Source organism: Antedon mediterranea, chromosome 7, assembly GCF_964355755.1.
Source record: "Antedon mediterranea chromosome 7, ecAntMedi1.1, whole genome shotgun sequence".
In the NCBI taxonomy this organism is placed as follows: Eukaryota; Metazoa; Echinodermata; class Crinoidea; order Comatulida; family Antedonidae; genus Antedon; species Antedon mediterranea.
The window spans coordinates 20,596,459-20,615,822 of NC_092676.1; the positions used below are offsets into that span (position 1 = coordinate 20,596,459).

The 19,364-nt window shown below is 34.8% G+C and overlaps 2 protein-coding genes and 2 non-coding genes across 4 annotated transcripts in view; all 4 read left to right on the forward strand.

The window, feature by feature from the left end:
* Window positions 1-5,656, forward strand: LOC140055483 (MAM and LDL-receptor class A domain-containing protein 1-like). Its single transcript, XM_072100824.1, has 12 exons — window positions 1-141; window positions 321-405; window positions 909-1,130; window positions 1,506-1,771; window positions 2,260-2,347; window positions 2,747-2,920; window positions 3,358-3,509; window positions 3,570-3,605; window positions 4,333-4,525; window positions 4,858-5,001; window positions 5,118-5,386; window positions 5,507-5,656. Exons 1-12 carry the CDS (start codon window positions 1-3, stop codon window positions 5,654-5,656), a joined length of 1,920 nt encoding a protein of 639 aa, XP_071956925.1.
* The window catches only part of LOC140055484 (MAM and LDL-receptor class A domain-containing protein 2-like), a 24,847-nt gene continuing 11,071 nt past the window's right edge, over window positions 5,589-19,364 (forward strand). Inside the window, exons 1-19 of the mRNA XM_072100825.1 lie at window positions 5,589-5,906; window positions 6,149-6,405; window positions 6,606-6,693; window positions 7,030-7,209; window positions 8,042-8,392; window positions 8,648-8,791; window positions 9,086-9,351; window positions 9,686-9,851; window positions 11,510-11,650; window positions 12,192-12,473; window positions 12,986-13,219; window positions 14,066-14,325; window positions 14,632-14,860; window positions 15,316-15,572; window positions 16,187-16,355; window positions 16,854-17,003; window positions 17,435-17,715; window positions 18,229-18,466; window positions 18,679-18,778. Of these exons, the coding sequence (XP_071956926.1) occupies window positions 5,669-5,906; window positions 6,149-6,405; window positions 6,606-6,693; window positions 7,030-7,209; window positions 8,042-8,392; window positions 8,648-8,791; window positions 9,086-9,351; window positions 9,686-9,851; window positions 11,510-11,650; window positions 12,192-12,473; window positions 12,986-13,219; window positions 14,066-14,325; window positions 14,632-14,860; window positions 15,316-15,572; window positions 16,187-16,355; window positions 16,854-17,003; window positions 17,435-17,715; window positions 18,229-18,466; window positions 18,679-18,778 (4,031 nt within the window). The 5' untranslated portion in view covers window positions 5,589-5,668. The remainder of the gene's footprint in view (window positions 5,907-6,148; window positions 6,406-6,605; window positions 6,694-7,029; window positions 7,210-8,041; window positions 8,393-8,647; window positions 8,792-9,085; window positions 9,352-9,685; window positions 9,852-11,509; window positions 11,651-12,191; window positions 12,474-12,985; window positions 13,220-14,065; window positions 14,326-14,631; window positions 14,861-15,315; window positions 15,573-16,186; window positions 16,356-16,853; window positions 17,004-17,434; window positions 17,716-18,228; window positions 18,467-18,678; window positions 18,779-19,364) is intronic.
* On the forward strand, window positions 10,687-10,758 carry Trnat-ugu (transfer RNA threonine (anticodon UGU)). The gene has a single exon. It is a non-coding gene; the product is annotated as a tRNA-Thr (tRNA).
* Window positions 11,054-11,125, forward strand: Trnat-ugu (transfer RNA threonine (anticodon UGU)). The gene has a single exon. It is a non-coding gene; the product is annotated as a tRNA-Thr (tRNA).

The window sequence follows — 19,364 nt, forward strand, 5'->3', positions numbered from 1 at the left end:
ATGCAAGGCCGAAATACTGGCCAGCTTTCTATTATCAAAGTGGTCAATGGTCAACGAAAGACACTGTGGTCACTCTCAGATGAGCAAGGGAATGACTGGAACTTTGGGCAAGTGACTGTCCGGCAAGATGATGACTATAAGGTAATCTATCAACAATGCTATAAATAAGCTTTATTCATAGGTTCTTTATTTTGCTCAGTAGAGTGTCTCTGCTAATACTAGCAATGCCCATTCATTTCTGGACTCTTTGCTAGTGAAGAATTAATTTTATTACCCCTTAATTAGCAATCATTTCCTAAGCATGCAATTTTTTTATACAGATAATTATTGAAGGTACCGTTGGTAGCGGCACATTTTCTAATATAGCTGTTGATGACATCCATTTTGGAAGCGCCACATGTGATGGTAATTATAAGCCAACCCATTGTCCAGAAGTCAATATTTCAATGGGTTTTGGTTGAATTTTACTTTTATTCTGTATGTAAAGTCTTTATTTTTTTACATTTTTTTGGCCAAAAGTGATTAATTTTATAAACTACAAAATGGCCTATTCAAAGTTTCATTTTAGTCATTTTTATTGTTCATATTTTGGGGAAAATACATCTTAAACTACTGTATTCTAATAGTCCCCTTTGATTTTATTTTGTGAAGCCTAGTTGTCTAGTCTATCAAGCTAGTTTACCAACAAAAGTGTGCCCAAACATGGTAGTGATATGCCCAAATATGGTAGTGATATGACATCATTGTGTCCATATATGGGCACATCACATTTTTTTGTCACATTAAGTTTGATAGTGTAGACTATTCTTGGTAATGAAGTGAAAATGCAACTAATGCTTTAAATTATGAGCAGACTACTGAAAATTGTTATTACTTATAATTCAAATTGTTTTAACATTTTTATAAAGGAAAACCAAACATAGCTGTACCACTGCCGACCTTTGCCCCATCAACAATACAACCTACCACAGCCAATGTTGTTGTTCCGTCCGGACCAGCCAACTGTGACTTTGAAGCCGGAATTTGTAGCTACACCCAGGATACGACAGATGATTTTGATTGGAAGACGACAAGAGGAAGCACCCCCTCTCGGAATACAGGTCCATCCTACGATCACACACATGGAGCATGTATGTATAAGAATATAAATATAATGTTATTTAATATAAAATATACATAATCTCTATTACCATTATTTATATAATACTTACTGAATAATCTTAACTGCTGTGCTTCAAATTTAAATTTCATTCTGTTTGCATAGTAGTGGCTAGTTCCACTTTAATATTTAAAACTGAAATTCAAATATAAACTGATGTGGGAGGCTTTTATGCAGCCCGCTACAGTGCCTGGACTGCTCCATTTTTCCTTTGAGGGGTGTCCATATTATATGAATAATGGCAATAGTATTTGTACTGTAGGTATCTCACTCATAGACTACAAATACCACTGTTGGTTTGTGTAATTTAGTTTAAAACTAATTCTTTATACTTAAATTGTTGTAGCTGGAAGTGGCAGATACCTGTACACAGAAGCTAATGATGCTGCATCGAAAGACGTTGCAAGGATCCTAAGTGCTAACGTAAGTCCTAGCAGTAATGGCATGTGCTTGAACTTCTGGTACCACATGCATGGTAGCGACATCGGCACACTTAATGTATACATTCAAACTGGAGTTAACATCGGATCTCCCGTGTGGACACGTTCAGGAACACAGGGTGATCAATGGTTGACTGAGAGCATCCCAGTTACTACTCGTAACCAATATAATGTAAGTGAATTAATTAAATATTAAAATATTAAATTTTATTCATTGGCAAGCCTAATAATAAATAAGATATACAGTACAGTAATATAGGCTTCACAACTGTACATATTCCTGAAATATAGGAATACCTAATTACTTTGGTTTTGTAAAAGTATTCTGAAATATAAAGTTAGTGAATGAATGAATGAATGAGTGGTCAAGACATGAACATCATACTAGCTGTTTAGTGGAATGTGTCCACAACTGGCTTGATTAGAGACTTGGTCTTGGATAAGGACTATAAACCTTATATTTAGTGTAAATCCTTTGGTAAAAGTAGGGGTGACCCTGATGTATTTACCTACTGGTATATGACTGCCTAGAACATGAGGTAATCATTATGGACTGAAATGTTGTTGATTAACATCTATTCCACTTTATAAGTGCATTGAGACTTATGTCATATGTATTATTTTATACAGTATTGCATTTTGTAATCTTTCGTTGCTTAGGTGGTATTTGAAGCAATAAGAGGAAGTGGTAGTCAAGCTGATATCGCTCTTGATGACATAATCGTAGAAAGCAAGCCATGTTCAGCAGGTAATGTTTTTATGAGTTCATTCACTCACACATGAACGGAGAATCTTTGGAATAATGGCAATAGTGTTTGTACTGTACAGTAGGTATCTCACTATAGACTACAACACCACTGTTGGTTTGTGTATATTAGTTATTTCTTTACATGATAATATGAAAAGATGAACAAATAAAGTTGAAATACTTTCATAATTTCGTCTTGATATGACGTGGATTGCTCGTGAAACTATTTTATTTTTACTATAAGTAAGTCCAAGTTGACTTACCAAACCTATTCATATTGGCTTGCCTCACTTTTTTGTTTCGTAGTATATATTCAACTTTATTAGTTGACTCTATGGTTTATTTCTGTATAGCGACATGCACACATTAAGTGTAAAGTTATTTTATATTTTATTGCAGTTACCCCCAGTCCTGGCACATTCCCAGGCCAATGTGACTTTGAATATGGAACTGCATACTGTGGTTACAACCAGGAATCTCAATCTGATGATTTTGATTGGAAGCTGGGTAGTGGTGGAACTTCTACAATCAACACTGGTCCATCTACAGACCATACAACAGGGACAAACACAGGTAAAAAGTTCTTGACTCTCTAGGCCTGCATTCATCATTGGGAGTTGGTGGTAGTTTATCAGGAAAAGATTGATTTAATTGGGTCAGTGAGATTAATAATCTCCAGTCTTTCTTTGAAAACTGTTTGAAATACAATGGTTTTTAGATTAGAATAGTCAGGTTTGACTTTATATTGGATAATAATTTTAAATAAATTTCTCTGTATTATTAATGAGATAGAGTTCATGAATTGTATACCAGTAAAATAACGTACGTATCAAGACAGTTTTGTCAAGCTGTCAGTTAGAGTATTTTGTACTTTTTATTGTAAGGTGATGTAATTCATCTTCTTCTATTGTCAGTTGTGTGTTACAATTCATTTACAACTCCATCTCATTACTAAATCAAAACCAGGTGAAAATGTCTTTACATCTCTGTATTATTGTATTATTTTCCAGGCAAATATATGTTTATCGCATCATCAGAACAAAGCAAAGGAACCAGGGCCTGGCTATATTCCCATACTTTTCCAGCATCGACAAGCCAGTGTTTAGAGTTCTACTTCCACATGTATGGCAACCATGTTGGCTACTTGAATGTCTATATTATGGTATGTCAATTGTGGATAAGATTTGTATATTCTCTGTTTTCTATAATGTAAAATTTTTAGGCAGCAGCTGGGGATGTTCCAGTACTGCCGTTCATGGTGAGATCATATAAATATATATATATAATCAAAGAACTTATAACACAAGAATCTCCTGTTCGTCCGAAGCGCGTAACAATTTCGAAAGGCATTGTGGGATAGAATAGAGCTATGGGTGGCGCCATTGTGAGCCATGGAGTAGGGCGCCCGCATCAAATTAGAAAGTCAAAATCATAGAGGGGATCTGCTAATACTCTAGGGGGGTAGAGTAATTGACTTCCTAGTTTGGAGGGGGCGCTGCTCCATGCTGTGAAATGGCGTCGCCCAGTTTGACCTTTTAACCCTGTACTTCCGATACTGTGTTTTGAATGCAAATTGAAGAACAGGAGATTCTTGTGTTATAAGTTCTTTGATATAATGTTGTGGAAAGTTAAGTCACAGTTTCATGTGCCTTTGTTGCTATGCAATTTAGATTGTACTCAATGTATTCCCAAGCCATAGCTAGGTTTGTACAGTAACTGTTCAAAGTAATAGTCTAAACTCACATACATGTATGCTACAGTAGTTCTCTGATGTATATTTAATATTCAGTCCAGATATCTAATTACAAATCAATTAGAAAAATATTATTATAAAATCTTTGAAAGGTTGCAGAACAAAAACCATTGCATAATACTAAATTATGTAATGAGCACAATAATGCAACATAGATTAAATAGCAAACACACATGTTAGAATTACTGAAACTAATTTTATACTATTATACTATACATTGTCTTTTGTTTAGATGAATGGCAAACTAAGCAACCCTGTTTTCTCGATGTATGGTAATCTGGGTAACTTGTGGAATGCTGCAGCAGTCTCATTCACAGCAAGTTCAACATTCCAAGTGTACTTTGAGGCAATTGTTGCTGATGGGCCTAAGGGTGATATTGCCATTGACGATGTTGATATCTTTCAGGGTACATGCTCCACACAAGGTAAGCAATTAAAAAAGAGTGCATTAAAAAAAGAAGATTATTAAAATTACCAGAGTCCACTATTGGGATTACTGTAGTTAAAGAATACAGTCGACTCTCACAAAATCAGATTTTCTTTCCCAAAGGGTGTCAAATTATATTCTAGAGTTAAAAACACCTTCAGAATACCATAAGAACTGGCATTCATGTATGTTTCTCTTAGAAAGATGTATTGTGCCCTCCCATCCCCCCCACACCTGCATGAAAAATGAAAATTAATATAAAAAAAAGATCAAATTTTAAATAACTATTATGTGACATGAAACTAATGAGTACAAATTAATATTTTCTAGGCGAGTGTGACTTTGAAAACTATGACTTGTGTACATGGGTAAATAGCAGGAGCGGAGATGATTTTGATTGGTCACTTGGAAATGGTGGTACTGTCAGTAGTGGGACTGGACCAAGTGTTGACCACACAAAAGGCACTCCACAAGGTATGGCCATAGCGGCATTTTTGTTTGTATGTGTGTGTTTTATTATGCAGTTAATAGTTGAAAAGCATTTAGAATTGTAAAAATATCATCAAGCTTATCACATTCTTTCCTTTTAGGTATTTATCTCTTCATTGAATCTTCTTCACCAAGAAAACTTGATGACTCCGCACAACTATACAGTCAGCCTTTCTCTCCAACATCCTCATCAGGCAGATGTCTTAAATTCTGGTACCACATGAATGGCGGGAACATTGGAAAGCTGCGTGTCTATCAGAAATTGTTACCAGAATCAATTAACCCTCAACTAATATGGGAATATGGAAATGATGATGGGGACCAGTGGTTGCAAGGCCAAGTGCCTATTGTTAGTTCTTTCAACTACATGGTAAGCTTTTAATTACAGTACATGGCAATCTGAGGTTTTTGTATTATTATCAGTACATGTTTGTAAGTCTACATTAAAAGAGATTCAGTATAACTTTGTCAGCCTGTGTTTTCTAAATAGATCATTTTGGAAGGATTGGTTGGTTCTGGTTACCTTGGTGATATTGCCCTTGATGACATCACATTCTCTGATTCAGCTTGTGGCAGTAAGTATTCAAAACTAAGAACAATAAAGGTTCTTCAATTTATATTCTTACCTTCCGTCATATAAATATCTTTTCATATGTTTTTTTTTATAGTTTTACCATCTGGAGCTACTCCACCAGGAATACCAATTGTAACCCCAACACCTGGTCCAACATTTGCACCACCAACGTTTTACACAAGTCCTGTTGACTGCGACTTTGATACCGACATTTGTGCATGGACTCAGGTCCAAACTGATGTATTTGATTGGACAAGAGCACGAGGAAATACTGCCTCTGATTCGACAGGGCCACGGTTTGATCACACAACTGGAAGTAAGTTAACTATTGCAGTATTACCATTAATTAGAAGAAATAGATTACAAAAGGTTACAACAATTTTTATAAATAACAACATTATTATATTTCAAGCTTCCTAGACTTTCTGCATTCTCACTCCTGAGGACGATCAAAGCATGTTGATCAAAACGGCGATAAACTCAAAAGTTCTTTTCAGAACTACTATATGTGGTGTACCGCAAAACTTTATATCATCATTATTTATTTATTATTTTCAGAGGGATACTATATGTACATAGAAACATCTAGTCCAAGACTGCCTGGAGAAAATGCCCAACTAAGCAGCTTAAGCATTGCGTCAGGCAGCAAGTGTTTCCGTTTCTGGTACCACATGTATGGACAACATGTTGACACTCTTAACGTATACATACAGGCTGGACCATCACTGCCGAGCCCAACTTGGAGCAAAACAGGAGCTCAGGGTGATATCTGGCTTGAGGGTCAGGTCACAATTTCAACATCTAGTAGTTATTTGGTAGGTAATCATTTTATGGAATTAATAAGTTTGTATATTTGAGAAAACCTAAAGGAAATAACAGTATAAAAGTGACTCCAAATAGCGAGAGGAAAAAATGTATTGATTTTAAAATTGTAGTATTGAGAAAGCTTTTGGCAACTTATGTATTCATTAATTATTTATTGATTGTTTATTTCTTACTTTTTCTTTCTTTACAGATTGTAATTGAAGGTATCAGAGGAAGTAACTTTTACGGTGACATCGCAATTGACGACCTTCTTCTGCTTGATGGCACTTGTCCTCCAAGTGAGATTTTAAATATTAATGTATTATACGTTCTGTTCTTGTATTATGTAAAACCAAAACATATTATAGTACAATCAATGGAAATGGAAAATGGTTAGCAGACTGAGAAACCCTAGTTACCTGCCAGAATGGTGAGAGGTTATGAGGTCAATCAGATGTGTGTGTGTGTGTTTCTTTATTGTTAGCAGGATTATTCAAAAAGTTATTGCCCGATTTTAAAGGATGGTTTCATAGCTGTATCATGGAAACATGTGATTAAATTGCCATATGCCTAGATGGAGATTTGCGCTCTCTGAATGCCCTTATAGTTTATCATTTGTCTTTCTTCATTCTTAGTTGTTGCTACGCTAGCTCCAACAGCCTTGCCATTCTCTGTAACCTGTGACTTTGAGTCTGAACTCTTATGTGGATTCCGTCAGAGTGCTGGTGATGATTTTGATTGGACCAGAGGCTATGGTGCAACAACTTCAACAGATACAGGTCCAGCCAACGATCACACTTATGGAACTGGATATGGTACGTTTGTGAGAATCATATCTGTACTACCTATGTTATTATTCTAGAATGGACACCCATTCTAGAATACTCAAAGAAAAATGGAGTAGTTATAAGGTCACTGTAAGGTCTACTGAAAAAAGAAGATACACCAACTACTGTAGCAACAAACAAGCTGGCATAGATATTTTTAGTTTAAAGGCCAGGTGCGGGCACAAAATTTCTATTGATCATACATTCCAATAATCATCGATCTATAGTTTCCCCTATGTTTCATCATTTTTGTGATTTTATTTGTGTTACACAAGCTTGTTGAAAAAAAGCACTTTCTTATCAGTGGGGGGATAGTTCAAATTACACAGTAAAATCTCTATTCTTTTGTACACAAATTATGTAAGTAGAGAGGCATTTTAAAAAGCTATGAAAACTAATTGGTGTGGTAAAAAATGTTATCGGATGACTAAATATAGGTAATATAACTTGAATATTACATTTCTGGTATTTTTATTCAACTTCAGATTTTTATTTTCATGCTATAGCAAAAATTATCCACTGTATATCCACCATCTTTTTTCACCTTCTTGGGAGTCACCAGACATGTTATTACATTAGGTTAACTACCTAACTACTGAAAAAAAGTCTTTCTGGTTTTTATGGAAGAATTTTGCCAACTTTTGTATTTGACCATATTAAAGGAAATTCATGTTTTTTCGTCTTGATTTCTGTTACAAATATTTGATTTATGTACAATTAACCAGATATTATATTTAAAATTCATGCCTGTACCTGAGCTTTAAGTGATCTTAAATATGCTTTACTAAACAAATGTCGTTTTGTTTTAATATTATTTCAGGCCATTACATGTACATAGAAACATCAACACCAAGAACAAATGGTGACGTAGCTCAGCTATACTCACCTACTTACAAGGCCAGAGCAGGCAGTGTTTGCCTGGAGTTCTGGTACCATATGTATGGGCCTAACATTGGTTCTCTGAATATCTACCAACAAAAGAATGGTATCGTCTCATCAGTCCTCTGGTCGAAGTCATCCAATGAAGGGATTATATGGAACATAGATCAATTGAGTCTTACGGCTGATGCAGACTTTCAAGTGGTATTTGAAGGAATTACAGGGAATGGTGCAAGAGGTGATATTGCGATCGATGATGTTACTATCAGAGAGGGCGCTTGTCCAAATTCAGGTTAGTTATAGTACAGTTGGAGCAATGCATTTTTGCCTTTAGTTAACAAACCTCGTTAGTGTAGAAGTAATAGCATTTATACAATTTCATCGGGAAGGTTTTTTTTTTGTAAATCCAAAACAATCACAATTGTGGGAGGCACGACTCAAAATATTGGAATTTGTTTAATACAGAAGCAGAAATATTTTCAGAGTTTCTGGTTTTAATAAGTTTGGTTTCTTAGACTGTTACACTTGCTTATTCTTTTTTGTAAAGGGTCATGTGACTTTGAAGATGGTATGTGTACATGGGGTAATGTGAATGGTTACAGTGCTGATACCATTGAATGGATAGAAGGAAGCGGTTCAACTGATACCATATACACTGGTCCAAGTGTAGACCACACTTTTGGTGCCAATGGTAAGTATGAAATGAAACTATACATGCTTTGTTTTAACTGTTTTCTCATTGCATTATTACATGACCGTACTATAATACTATTTTTTTCCGTTTTGACAATTGTTTTCACTATTGAGTGTTGTGACAGTTCTTTTTGAGAGAGGGCGATACACATCGGAACATTTCCACATCACGGTTAAATGCAATAACCTGTTTTATGTTCCTATAAATCACTGTGTGCTAAAGAAAGATTTTTAGTCCCAACCATATTTTCAGTAAACTATAAACTATTCTTTTTATTTTGCTATTTTTCAGGAACATACTTGTTTGTAGATGCAACAGGTCGTTACCCTGGTGACCGTGCATATTTAATGAGTAAATCATTTGATGCAACTACCACTGATACATGCTTCCATTTCTGGTACCACATGTATGGCATCTCAGCTGGCAAACTAATAGTTGAACTCGATTACTGGGATGGACAGGTTTTCCAATCTGAAACCAAGTGGGAAATTCACAGTAACCAAGGTGATCAGTGGCTGATGGCTCAGGTCAAGATTGAGTCTTCTTTTCAACATAAAGTAAGCTTATTTCTGATCACTTACCTGGATAAATTGATTATTGTCATTTTCTGAACAAAGTATTTTTTTGTACAAAGTTCAGTAACATGCATTCAGAGCAAGTAAAAGTAATACTACTTCTATCACTGACCACAGACCATGACCAACCTTGAATCTATATAGGGTAGTGAGTGTCTATAAAGCTCTGTCTACACTATCAAACTTTATGTTTGGGTTAGGACATATATTTGGACAGGATGACTTCATATCACTACCATATTTGGGCAGATCACACTAGTTTTAATTAGTGAAGACAGAGCTTAAGACTTTGTTTATTGATTAATGTCTTTGTCAGATTGTAATAATAGCAGAAGTTGGAAATGGCAACGCAGGTGATATTGCTATCGATGACTTGGTACTTGATGGAGCGAGTCCATGTGCAGTGATTCCACAGATTGCAGCGCCTGTTACACCTGCACCACCTGTTACCGTCAAAACTACTGTGAATGCTGGTACTGTAGGTAAGATGACTAAAGACCTGATGTGTAGACTTAATGCAAGCAAAAATATTTTAATCTCAACGATTATAAGCAACGTCTTAGTTAAGTCGAAGATGCTCTCCAGATGGAATGCCATCCTGAGATGAGTAGTAGTAATTTTGTTTATTTTATTTATTTCATTTATATGTAATTTACTTTCTATGGACCAGAGTTTCCGAAATAAAAGATTGAATGAATGAATGAATTACAATTATTAACACTGTAAGCCTGCACTTATACTACCTTATATGTCCAAGTAGGATAATCCCATCATAAATATAACCCCATTTGGGCTAAATTCAGAAACAAGGCTTAGTTATTAAATCCATTGTTAATTCAATCCAGGTATTAACCTGACCCTGATTTTTGGCAAATTACGTACCCAGGCCTCCATGCTGAACTGTTTTAATTGATCAAAGGTTGCCTTTGGTCCACCACAGTCGTTCCTGTGGCTCATGAATGTAATGAGCTTATGTGCTTGTCAAAGAACGCACTCTTCGAAAAGAGTAGAGGTCATCTCCCAGTTTACTGCTCAATTTACCACCAGAAAGACCCAGAAACAAGTCTAAGGACCAAATATATATATATCATGTTCCGAATATGAGCACTGTTTCTATAATTTACAGTATGATTTATATATAATTTACACAGTGCTACGCAACATCATTGATTTACATATACACAATATTATTTTAAAAACCGTTGCGAATTAAAGTTGGAATTTATTCTGACTTGTTAAGCCTCCACTGATTGTGAGGGCGTTTGTTGTATGAGAGAATGTATCTGGTGGGTGAAAATCTGTGATAACACCATACATGGCTCTGTGGTCTAGTGGTATGATACTCGCCCTGTAAGCGAGAGGTTGCAGGTTCGAATCCCGCCAGAGACATTTTTTCATATAACTAAAAAATACGGAACTTTCGCCAATGAGCTATGCTCGACGCGATTATGAGATCATGTTCCGAATATGAGCACTGTTTCTATAATTTACAGTATGATTTATATATAATTTACACAGTGCTACGCAACATCATTGATTTACATATACACAATATTATTTAAAAAACCGTTGCGAATTAAAGTTGGAATTTATTCTGACTTGTTAAGCCTCCACTGATTGTGAGAGCGTTTGTTGTATGAGAGAATGTATCTGGTGGGTGAAAATCTGTGATAACACCATACATGGCTCTGTGGTCTAGTGGTATGATACTCGCCCTGTAAGCGAGAGGTTGCAGGTTCGAATCCCGCCAGAGACATTTTTTCATATAACTAAAAAATACGGAACTTTCGCCAATGAGCTATGCTCGACGCGATTATGAGATCATGTTCCGAATATGAGCACTGTTTCTATAATTTACAGTATGATTTATATATATATATATATATATATATATATATATACAGTATAAGCAGAAGGTCCGGGTTCTCGGTTGGGGCAACTTTTTCTCATTCTCACAGATTTCCTCATCTTATCGTTTCAAATTAATTAAATTTCAGTTCAGAATTACAGTAATATTCTTTGCCTTTTGTGTTTATATACAGTATAAGAATGATAAAAAAAAACATTACACTCAACACTGAATTAAAACTACAGTGCATGAAATGATTACATTTTGTTTGTTGTATCACTTATTTTGCAGCTCCAAGCTTGATTGACTGTGATTTTGAATTAGGTATATGTGGTTACACACAGCTAAAGACTGATGATTTTGACTGGACAAGACAGAAAGGTAGCACAGCCTCTTCTCAAACAGGACCATCCACTGATCATACAACTGGAAGTAAGTACAAAAAGAGAACTGCAATAATTTATCAACATTCAACATGACAATAGCAAGCTTTTGAATTGCAATCACCATTAGGATGCTCTCCTCATCCAAATCCTTATAGCACAGGTTGCATATTGTATTTTAGATTCAGACGATGCCAAATACAGTAGATCGTAGGTCTTATGTTGTTGCAAGTTGTTAACACTATTCACAGTCTGGTCTCTGTGCTCTTATGCCTAAATTATTATTATAAGGTAAAACTTTATAAAAAAAAAACCTGATCTAAAATCCAGCCACTGATAACCACATCATTTTTTCAGTAATTTTCCTTTGGTGTAATACAATTTTATCTTGTTTTGTTTTTCTTATTCTTATTCTTTTTATTGCCAAATATAAAATACATGAAAAACACGACATACAAAAAAAAAACAATAGAACCAACTGAGTGAGCTGGCATGGGACACAAAAGCGAACCTAATCACTATGACTTAAAGCCTGTGTTCCCCACTCACCCAGTTTCACAAGCAATGATTATATTTGTTTCATTTTTTAGTTGGATACTATATCTACATTGAGACCTCATCACCTCGCCTTTTGGGCGACAAAGCTCTAATCTCTACACCTTCCATGACAATTACCTCAAAGAGATGCCTTAACTTTTGGTACCACATGTATGGCTCAACTGTAGATACTCTGAATGTATACTTCCAAAAGTTTGGCCAACTTGGTACACCAATTTGGACTAAATCACAAACACAGGGTGACCAATGGCTTGAAGCCCTTGTAGATGTACCAGATGGAGGGTTTGAAGAGGTGGTATTTGAGGGTATTCGTGGTAAGACAAAACTTTATCTTTTTTATAAAGGACTGTCTACACTATCAAACTTTATGCGACAAAAAACTGTGATGTGCCCAAATATGGTAGTGATATGACATCATCATGTCCATATATGAGCACATCACATTTTTTTGTCACATAAAGTTTGATAGTGTAAGCAGAGCTTTATACTTTTATTTATTTACTTCTGTTTTTTATATGTTATATGTATTTGCCAGTAGAGGAAGTATTTCCACTCTGAAAATAAGTAGACAAATAAAGAATTGTTATTATACTGTAATTGCTATTGCACGACACGAATTGTATTGGGCAGGTTTTTACATTTTAAAGTTATTAGCCATTTTGATACAATATGATGACCACAATTTATGCTGTGTTATACAAGATATCCATACACATGGGGTATCAAAATGACCGGAATTGTAGTGGAAAGTTTTAAATTACGGGATGCCATTATATAAATCTGTATTCTAATCTATCAACTTACAAAATAATAAATTATGCTTAAGGTTCAAGTTATTTTGGTGACATCGCATTGGATGACATAGTCCTCTTAGATGGTGACTGTAACAGCAATACAGGACCCCCTGCAATTGGTAATTCTGACTGCACGTTTGAAGACACTGCCATGTGTGGTTGGTCTAACATTGCTGGTGATAACTTCAATTGGATCCGTCAGACTGGCTCTACATCTAGTACTAGCACAGGACCTCAGAATGATCACACATATGGGACCAATAAAGGTTTGTTTTCTTTATATGAGGCATAGTTTATTGACTGGTATATCTTTATTCAAAAATGAAAACAACAAATTTACAAAAAATTCATAAAATATAGCAGCATAGTTTGATTCCAAATTGAAGTATGTTTAATTACAAATAACTAAAAGAAAAATAACGTGTAAATAAAACAAGTCTGAGGTCATTCTCAAACTCAATTGAAGATTCCAAGGACTATAATCCTTCACGAAGCTTAAAAATGTCCCCATTGTTCAGTTGAAATGTCATTCCATTTTATTTATAGTTATTTTGATTCCTCTGTTCAAACATTATCATAAGAGTACTGTGTACTACAAGAAGAAGTTGATATTTATTACTTGTATCCATAGTATTGCAAATTTTCACTTGCAGTACAGGATATTATGTTCCAATCATATTATGTATCTTATTAGAGGAAAAATGGCAAAATCAGCACTGTGGTCATGTTACAAGAGATGTCAAAACAAAATAGATTATCTAAAAAAACTCCTAGAATGTAGGAAACCTTTTGCCATTTTTCCCCTGACTTTATTACTCCATGGATAAAAACATTATTAGATGAACATCATGACTCAACTTGTTGATCTTTATTGAATTATCATCAAACTGATAATAACCATATTAAACAATTAGCCTTAAACAATTAAGGTTCTAAAGTAAAAAAACAAAAGGAAGCTGATAAAAAGGCAAGCAAAGAAACGGCATATAAACAATTAGATCATGCATGCTTGGATGTCTCAAGTCACAATTTGTGGTGAATTGCCAAACCCTCTTTTATTATGAAATAAAGTCATGAGCTGCCTATTACTTTATATCCTTATCTCCATGTAGGTTACTATGTTTATATTGAGACATCTTCACCACGTGTGAAAGGGGACAATGCCTTGTTGCAGTCACTATTGAATGCCCAGACCACTAGCGAGTGTCTGGAGTTTTACTATCACATGTATGGCACCAGTATTGGCACTTTGAACCTGTTCTACAAGACAGCTAGTGGTGGTATGGGAACTCCTGTGTGGAGTCTTAGCACAGATCAGGGAAACAGTTGGCGTGGTGCAAGAGTTAATGTATTCACTACTGAAGATTTCCAGGTATCAAATCATTACTCCATGATCAAATCTTTTTACTTTTTACTATATACTCAGTGACAAGGTAAACCAATGACAGAGAAAGGGAAATGGTCAGAGACTACAAAGTGGTGAACTTTCCATCTTGCACTGTGACTGTATTTTATTATAATTTTACTGAGGCCTGGGGAAGATCCTGCCTATGACATGATAATACTTTTCAACACATGCAAAAGGTTGTGTGTGATAAGTGTGTCTTGAAAATCTGGTCTAGATTGCTGTTTTGTAACATGATAAATAATGTTTGTGATGCCCAACATTTTTTTCCAGATTGTATTTGAAGGAATTGTAGGCAGTAGTTATACTGGTGATATTGCAGTTGATGACGTCAAACTTCTTGGCTACAGCTGTCCAGATCCAAGCCATTGCGATTTTGAATCTGGTTTCTGTGCCTGGTCTAATGACGTAGCTGATGATTTTGATTGGATTAAAGGGACTGGTAGTACATCTTCTATTGGTACTGGGCCAGCTACTGACCATACTACTGCAACAGATAAAGGTACTAAACCTACACATCATTTTGGTTGTAAAGTATCCTGTTGTAGATGTTTGTACCACTGTCTACATTATTATCAGATATCGTCTCATTCAATATTAACCTGATTTTATTAGTGTGTGATTTGTTTTTCGCTTTGTACAGTATTTTAACATTTATATTTTATTATGATTGTATTATGATTTTTGTGTGCTTTTTAAACATTTTTATGAATCTTTGTATACCACAACCATAGGGATATTTTAGTTTTCACTACTATAGTTCACTATAATATCTCTATGCCACAACCAAATAAATTTCCCCATGGATAATAAAGTTTATTGAATTGAATTCTCAATTCTTAATATGTTAAACTATCATGGAATAAAAAAAAAGATTAGTACCTCAAAGTACGGCATTCAAACCTCAACATATTTAGTTCTCTAGAAAAATAATAATTTATTTTTATTTGATTTTAGGAAGCTACATGTACATTGATGCAAGCAGTACGGTAGAGAACAGCACAGCACGTCTTAACAGTGAACTGATCCCAGCAACAGCTTCAAACGGACGTTGTTTCCATTTCTGGTACCACATGTATGGTGTTGATATTGGTAAACTTCAGGTGGTACTTACTGATGGGAAAACGGAGACCCTGCTATGGGACCTGTCAAATAACCAAGGCAACCAGTGGTGGGATGCATCTATCGGGGTTCACTATGCAAATCAATTTAGGGTGAGTTGCTTTGGATTATAAATTATAATTAAAATTTATCTGTATATAAAACTTATATAAAACTTGTATAGTCATCCTGTTTATATAATATACTGTATGTATAAATACCAAGGCAAATTACTGAAAATATGACAATACTGTGGGTATCAGTGGCTGGATCTCAATGGAGATACAAAAAAAATAAGTATAAAGCTAACTTAAAACGATAACTTAAAACAGCCAGAAAAATTATAAGAGCTTTCCGGCAACACTAGCCCTTCATCAGTGCAAGTGATATATATGTATCTGTGTTTTTATTGGTAGGTTCCCATTGCTGATCATATCAAAAAAGGTTCTAAAGCTCTGACCAATAAATGTGATGCCATATATGGAAATGGTGATGTCATATCACTGCCATATTTGGGCATACCACACTATTCTATCTAGTTTGATAGTTTAGAATATTCATCTGTTAGCACTGAATGGTACTGAGCAAGGGAGACCAGCAAAAAATTCTTTATCACTTTATTCAGTATCATTTAGTTTATCTTGTTTAAAAAGCAATTAGAAAGAAATTAGTGTTCTAAATTTATTTATCTTATTCATAGTTGATTTTATAAATAATTTATTTTCAGATGGTGTTTGTTGCTGTAAGGGGAAGTGGGTATAGTGGTGATATAGCCATTGATGATGTCACATTCACTGTAGGTGTCTGCGGTGGTCACCCATCTAATGCCGTACAGCCTGGATTCACTACTCTAGCACCAACACAAGGTTCTACAATTAAGCCTGTGCCCACTCCACGTAAGATAATTCAGTTTGTGAAGATTTATTTAAAGCTCTGTCTACACTATCAAACTGTATGTGATGTGCCCGTATATGTACACAAGGATGTCATATCACTGCCATATTTGAGCACATCACACTTTGCACATCACTAATTTGATAGTGTAGACAGTGCTTTATCTTTGAATGAATGGCTGATTTTTATAAGCACTTAAATCCAACACAAAATTAAGTTAATGAAGATTAAAGATTACACAAGGAGTTTCTGTATGAATTTTATAGCTAGTCACACAATTAGGTAGGCGATAACAGGCTTTTGTTTGTAGGCTTCAAAATTTAAGAATATTTGCCTCATTTGGATGATCAATCTTCAATTTGATTTAATTGGCAATATTTATATTATAATTCAATTCATCTTTCTTACTCATTGAAAATGTAAAAAATGTATAGGTTTATTTATATTTACTTTATTAGCAATTGCAGAAAAGGTAACTTTAAATTGTTGTATATTCTTAGCCCCTGGTCCAGTTGACTGTGATTTTGAGAGTGGTGGAATATGTAACACATGGACCCAAGCTAATGATGATGACTTTGATTGGACATTTGGAACTGGGTCTACAGCAACTATTGATACTGGTCCAGCTTTTGACCACACTCTTGGAACAGGTAAAATGTCACCTGATTTTGAAGGTTATGTACAATACATCTTTATACTGTATGGACATTCAGTTCTTTAATAAATAAACTTAATTGGATGTGGTTGACATACACACAGGAGAAAAATGATGAGATTCACATTTCACTAAACAATGTATTTGTATTTCTGTATTTCTTTAATTGCTAAAAAAAACCATTGAGACTTATCATTGTTGTACTCGTTCATTGCAGTGGTTATAACATTTATTTTTCACCCATAAATTGTCTGTAAACACATTTTTTGTCACAACAAGTTTGACAGTGTAGACAGAGCTTAATACAAATTGAAACTTTAATAATGAGACTATGAAGTAGATAATGGCTGAGTAGCCTTCTTAGATCTTATTAACCCTTTTAAGTTTTACACTGGTGTGTCATGTTATGAATTTTTACTTATTCAGCCGCTGGCCATTACATATACATTGAAGCCTCGTCACCAAGAATTGCAAACGACACAGCAAGAATTGTAAGCACTGCATTTTATAGCCAAAATGCTACCCAACATGGTGACGTGGTATGTCTTCAATTCTGGTATCATATGTATGGAACCCATGTTAACCGGTTGAACATACACCAGAAGGTTAGTGGTGTGCTCACTGACCCAATCTGGTCTATGGTTGGAGAGCAGGGAAACCTTTGGAAGATTGGTCAAGTGAATTTGAAATCAACACAGAATTTTAAAGTAAGCATCTCTTTGTCAAAGTATCTTAAATTTAATATTCATAAGTAGTCTTTTTGTGGTACATAATATATTTGTTTTCATTTTTTTTTTGTGGTATTGATACAGCAATTTTGTTTTAAGTACATTATTATACTGATAGTCATATTTTAAGTTTAGTATCAGTTTCCCTTCAGCCAAGATTCTGTCAATTCTGAGCCAATCTGTAGGCCTATTTAACTATTATTTTCTCCAGCTTTTGACCCCTTTTTCAGCACTAATACAATTTACAATCTCTTAGAATTACAAGAGAACCTCTAATAATGAGACACCTTTGGGAACCAGGAAAGTGCCCCTTTAATAGGGTGGGTGGCCTTAGTGTTAAAACATGTAGTTCTTCTCAATTTTCTTTCCACAGGAGATTTAAAAAAAAAAATCATGCAGGTTTACCATCTGCTTTCATGTTACATGGTTTTGAGACATCATGCCACACACTCTTGTCTTTACAATAAAAATGAGATATGTTCTTTACATTAGATTGTTTTTGAGGGTTTACGTGGTTTAGACTACCGTGGTGATATTTCCATTGATGACATCTCAACCTATGAGGGTTATTGTGCTGTACCATATGCGGATTATTGCGACTTTGAAGAGCCCGTAATTTGTGGATATTTACAAGATACAACAGATGATTTTGATTGGACGAGAAGGAAGGGTAGCACTCCATCACAGAACACCGGACCCTCCACAGATCATTCATATAAAACCGGAGAAGGTAATATTATATTTGTTTATGTGTATATTTTTTGGGAATTTAAAACAATAATGCAATTTTATTTTTCATTGTAAATCAGTCCACCTAAAATTACAGCTTTCTGTCATTAGAGAGGATAGGTTTCCATCCAGACTAGTAAATAAATAGATTTATTAATTATTTTCGAATATAACAGTGATGCTGTAGTCTTCTTGCTTTTCATTGTCTGTCAGGCTATTACATGTACGTGGAATCCTCAACACCAAGGCTGTCCAATGAGGTTGCTCGTCTTATTAGCAATGTACATCAACCAACTAATGGCCAATGTCTGCAGTTCTTTTATCATATGACTGGACAAAATGCAGGAACTTTCAGAGTGTACAAAAAGAGTGGTAATCAGTTAGGTTCAGCGATCTATACCAGTATTGGTGATAAAGGCAAATATTGGAATGTTGGACAGGTCACAATCTCTTCACTGGCTACATTTCAGGTAATTATTTTACATTTTGATTAAGTTAGGCAAAACATTACGATTATCAACAATAAAATTATTAATTAAAAGCAAAAAAAAAAAAAAAAGTATTTGAACCTCTCATTTGTTAAGGAGACACCCCTATCAAGGAAAAATTGTCTTGTTAACCAGGGGAATATTCTATCACTATGGCAAACCTCTCTAAAGGCCCATTCACACTAGGACGATAACGATGGACAATAAATATATAAACATGCATTTTTTTTACATAAAACAAAATAAATTAGAAAGGTTTTCGTTCTAGAACTATAGGATACTCATTTATACTGTCTTTGATAAAAATAATATTTTTAAAATTCCAATCAAATGACGTCATGATAAATAAAAACAATAAAATCGTTGTATTATCACGATATTATTGCTCTTATAAATCCTGACGTCATTTGA